This window comes from Tenebrio molitor, chromosome 8 (genome assembly GCF_963966145.1).
Source record: "Tenebrio molitor chromosome 8, icTenMoli1.1, whole genome shotgun sequence".
NCBI lineage: Eukaryota > Metazoa > Arthropoda > Insecta > Coleoptera > Tenebrionidae > Tenebrio > Tenebrio molitor.
Genome location: NC_091053.1, coordinates 17,129,126 through 17,134,242, shown reverse-complemented (window position 1 = coordinate 17,134,242; position 5,117 = coordinate 17,129,126). Strand labels below are relative to the sequence as shown.

Sequence of the window (5,117 nt, the reverse complement as noted above, 5' to 3'; positions counted from 1 at the left end):
TTAGTTTGAACTCTTGGAACATTGCCGCGCATGAGCTAACATGCCTTTGCTCGCTCACGAATCTAGCCACGCCATCTGAGCACAAGTAAATAATGTGGTCATGCTCTTGTTCGCTTTAGCTCGACGAGTTGGTCTGGACGCACCTTTACATTCTCTGAAAATACTACGAGTATTTTATACTGTTAAGTCATAAACTGTAGGTTACTTTTCAACATTTACAATCCCTCCGCCACCCGGCGGCACGGCAATTTTGCCGGAGTACATACACTATTACGGATATTACTATCAAGTAATAGTGCAGTGCTTAATCAACATAATTACCGGCGTCTCGCCTCCACATTTTGGCTTTGTTGTGTATTATGTTATGTGTCATTTCCTCACGATATGACATGAGTATAATAATATACATTTTTTAATTTCAACTACCAATGTGTTCCCTAAATCCAGAATTTTTAAATTTTTAAAAGAGATTGCGGTACTATTCCCGTTGCTGAAATTATAAGTGGTAAAATAGAAATTTTTTCTAAACTCCAAAGATTTCACATAGCAACGGAGAGCTCTAAATATTTATTAATTTTTGTGTTATATGTCTGTGTTATATTATGTGAATTTGGAACAGCTATATCTAAAAGATATGCTTGCTTTTGTTGTTTATTTAAAATAATAATGTCTGGTCTGTTATGCTTAATATGAATGTCAGTTGAAACTGTTCGATCAAAATATAATTTGTAATTGTCATTTTCCAAACAACTTTCTGGTGTATAACTATAATGTGGTTGTGTATTCTTTAATAAATTGAATTTAACAGCTAAATTCATGTGTATAATTTTAGCGAATATGTCATGACGTTTCTTATATTCGCTTTGAGCCAAAACGGTGCAAGAAGAAATTATTATTTATTATGAAGTCTATTAGTTCCTAATCAAAAACAAATAGAATTTTTCTCAATTTTGGATCTCTGGCAGACACTAAATATTTTCATTTCTCATTGATCTCATTTTTGAGCCTCATAATCATAATCGACTGCGTTAAAAAGTTGTATTATTGTTTCCTGCTGTAACGATCGTTGAACTGCCAGTTTGTCTGCAACCTCAAAAGCTCGTTTATATTCTTTTCACAGATATAGAAACTTTTTACTTTTGCGAATCCTTATTCTCATATACTCGTAATGTTAACCAATAGTTATTTACATTAGAGTACGGGATGTGAATTTTCCGGCACGACAACTGGTTTCGGGCACGATGGCGCAGCCGAGTGCCTGATTAGTTGGAGGGCCGGAAAATACGTCCCGTACGACATTTGTATTAGACTTTTCGGCTGACCAAAATATTAAATCTTTTAAAAATCAAGACTAATTTTATTGTAGAATTTGACATCGTCAATAAAGAATCGAATGCTGTGGAATCAATTCCTTGACGACCGTGACCGCTCATTTGTTTTTTTCCTAACAAATTATTTGCCGGCTAAATTTTCACGGTCGTGCTTCAAAATTTGATTTTGGTGTATTAATCGAGTGAAAAAAATGTCTAGTATATAATATAGAGTGAGTTAAATGTGACACCAGAGGCAGTACAACTAGTGCTTTAATCTACTTGAATTTTTAGCAGTTGCTTCCAATGTAACCATCCAACATTGAGAATTCTATCATCAGTACCGTAAGAGAAGCACCAGTACAACATATTGACATTCAACCCAGAAGTAATAAAGCTGGCAGTTACCAAATTGTTTCTGCATTGTTCTCTAAAGTGGAGAATTGTAACAATAATGTTTACAACTGTAATTTTACTAAATAAATTATGTTAATAATGTTGCAAATTATTAAAATGTCTTGTACTTAACCACTACTTCCTGGTGAAAACGAATCATCTTTCTTCAGGTGAATACAAGATTTTGGGGTTAGAATCTTTTGTATATTTTTATTTTCCAGTTACACTTTAGCACTAACAGCTAGTACTGGATAAAGTAGGTACACAAAATCATATATCAACTTCTGTGGTTTAGTTTTATTGCGCAATTTTGGAGATATTTATGAAATACCTGACAATTGTCAAACTTTTTGACATATACAGCTGCCAACCCAATAGGTTGTATTTTCCGTGTTACGATTATTTTCTTTTTCGATCGATATAAATTAAACAAACACATTTATCGGAAAAATTATACAGGGAAATGTGTTTTTTTACACTAAATTAAAGTAACGTATGGACACTTTAATTTTAAAGTAACTGTGAAAAGAATAAATCAACGGTGTCCGCACATTTTTCTCGTACTCCACTAGATTTTTCCCACATTCCACTAGAAATTTTTGACATTGTACGGGAAATCGCACCTCCCTTGACCTAAAGTGTAAGGTAACGCTATATTTCCCAGATTGGGAGGCCGAAAATGTATTTTATCTCACGATTTCGTTTCTTTCCAAACGGAACAACGAACACATAAACTGTGACGACTTAATAATATAATAAATTTTTCAGGAATGTATAAAATCGTTCATTTACAGATATTTTATTCAGTATAGCAAAATTTAATTATATTTTTGGAAATATTACTTTGTGTGATGAGAATATAAAGGAGCAGTTAATTACATTGATCTAATTTGTGGCCGCATTAGCTGTGTTGTGTATCAGGTGTCCATTTAAATTTCCGGTCAAAATTGGCGTTGAAGAATCGATTGTGAACGCACCACTCGTGTAAAAACACAAACAACGGTAAGATTTAAACAGCTGATCCGTGATCCGTAATCCGTAGAGTGTTCACAATCGACTCTTCAACGGCAACTTTGACCGGAAATTTAAATGAACACCTGATACATATCAAATAAAAAGAAATTTTAGTTTAATTTATTTCTAATATAAATACTTAATCCTTTTCGAAGAGCTTACAAATATGTAATGCAGGATTTGTATGTTAATTATCGCGTACTTAACACTGTTTAAAATCTACAATAATTGGTGCAATCATTAATTGTTTCCGTTTGATATCTTTGATATTTTATAACAAAACGTTATGAATTCTTCAAAACGCAATTTATAATAAGGGTAATTATTACTGTTCTCAGAAGTAATATTACTAATCCTGGTTTGGCGGCGATAGCGAGCAGACGTGGAAAAAGTTCAGCGATAACAAACGTAAACAACGACGAGTGAGTGAGAGGTGATAAGCAGAAGACAGCGGGGAAGAAAGAGAAGGCATGCCGAAATCGCCAAAAGCAAGAAAAGAAAGCAGCAAGAGAGAAAGAGAAGAGGGTAAGATGTCGGAAGAAGGCCTGAACCCATTCAGAAAGAGTTCCAGAACCGAAAGATCCCCAAGTAGAGGCGAAGAAAGAAATCAAAACAAAGAAATAGAGAAGAAAATAGAAACCGTGCTTAGAGAGATAAAAGAGGATATGGCGGGAATAGTAGAGGAGAGCAAAGTACGAAGAAAGGAATTAGAGCCAGTGAGAGCAAGAAAGAGAGGACATGCCGAAATCGTCAGAAGTAAGGAAAGAAAGCAGCAAGAGAGACATAGAAGAGGGTAGGACGTCGAAAGAAGGCAAGAACCCACTCAGAAATAGTTCCAGAACGAGAAGATCACCAAATAGAAGCCACCAAGTAGAAAATCAAAGCAAGGAAATGAAAATAACCATGATTAGAGAGATAATAGAGGAGATCAAAACACTAAGAAAGGAATTAGCAGCAGTGAGAGAGGATAATGGGGAGCTAAGGAAAGAATTAGCGATAGTGAGAGAGAAGATTGGGTGAAAAGGATGAAAATGATAGAGGAAAAGATGGAACAAAGAGAAAAGCAGAAGAGGAAGAATAATGTTATAATATAACTGGAATAGGGGCAATAAGTGGAAATATAGAGAGGGGGGTGAAAGAATGGTTAGAAAGGGAGATAGGAGTGAAAGTAAATGTAAAGGAAGCATTTAAAATAAATAAAGATAAGATCATGCTGGCAAAAATAGAAAGTTGGGAGCAGAAGAAAAACATAATGCTAAATAAGAGTAAGTTAAAGGCAAAAAAAAAATGTGAGGATGTATATAGATGATGATTTGACAAAAGTAGTAAGGGAAACACAAAAGAAGTTAAGAGAGTTGGCCAGAGAAGAGAGAGACAGGAGGAAAAAGGGTGAAAATAGGATACAGGAAATGCAGATAAACGGGGAGTGGTTTAGATGGGATGAGAGAGAGGAGAAACTGAAGAAAATTTTCTAGAAGAAGACGACCCGGCGAGAAAATGTACAAGGAGAAGGTGAATAAAAAGGTAGAGGGACAAAGACACAGATAAGTAAGAGAGAAGAGAGAGAATAAGAGAATCGAAGTACAATAGGGAGGGGAGAGAGTGTGTGTGAGAGAGAAAAATGATGGCGATATGCAGAGGTGGGGACGAGGAGAGAGAGAACAGGAATGGGACGGAAGGAGAAGAGAAAGAGAAGGTGCAGGAAGTGACGCAGAAGATCGAATACTTGCGGCGAAATGAGAGAGAGGGAGAGAAGGGAACGGGGAGAAATATGGAGCGAAGACGGCAGGAAGATGGATGAAAGAGAAATGGAAGAGGAGAGAAAGAATAGAGAACAAGAGGCGTAGGGGAGAATAATAAATTGTTATTTTTATGTTTATGTTTGTAATCAGGAATACAAAAGCCCGGAGGGCAAAATAAAGGATTTTGTTGTTTGTACTAATCACTGTAAAACAAATATTACTAGATAACTTGAAAAATTAAAAAATAAAAATTGTAGAAATGTTACTATTGCAATTTCGGACAGTTGTTAGAATTGTTTCCAATATCGTAGTATGCTGTGGAAATGTGTCATCTACACTGTATATGGTGTACCTAAACCATTTAAAAACTTAATGTGATTAATTATTATGAGTTGCCTAAAAACAGGAAAGCAGATTCCGTCGGTTGAATAAATGATCACAAAGTGGTTAAATTGAAATAAATCAAATCAGCCTTGTAAAGTTAAATTGGTACCAATCTTCTTTTATCTTTTCTTTGACTTTAAACAGGAAAGTGTGATGAAAAGCTCCACAGAACAGGCACAGAACTTCTGAAGCAACAGTATCGCGTTTTTAATCTTCCCAGAAATCGTTTCAGGTGAAACGCACATGAGAACTTTCGCATTTGTTGGTTTCA

General features: G+C 35.2%; 1 protein-coding gene across 1 annotated transcript; it reads left to right on the top strand.

Moving 5' to 3' along the window:
- The first annotated feature begins 3,190 nt into the window (after positions 1–3,190).
- Positions 3,191–4,521, top strand: LOC138137085 (uncharacterized). The gene is made up of 2 exons (XM_069056373.1): positions 3,191–3,513; positions 4,359–4,521. The coding sequence occupies exons 1-2, from the start codon at positions 3,191–3,193 to the stop codon at positions 4,519–4,521; spliced, it is 486 nt and encodes a 161-aa protein (XP_068912474.1).
- Positions 4,522–5,117: the final 596 nt, after the last annotated feature.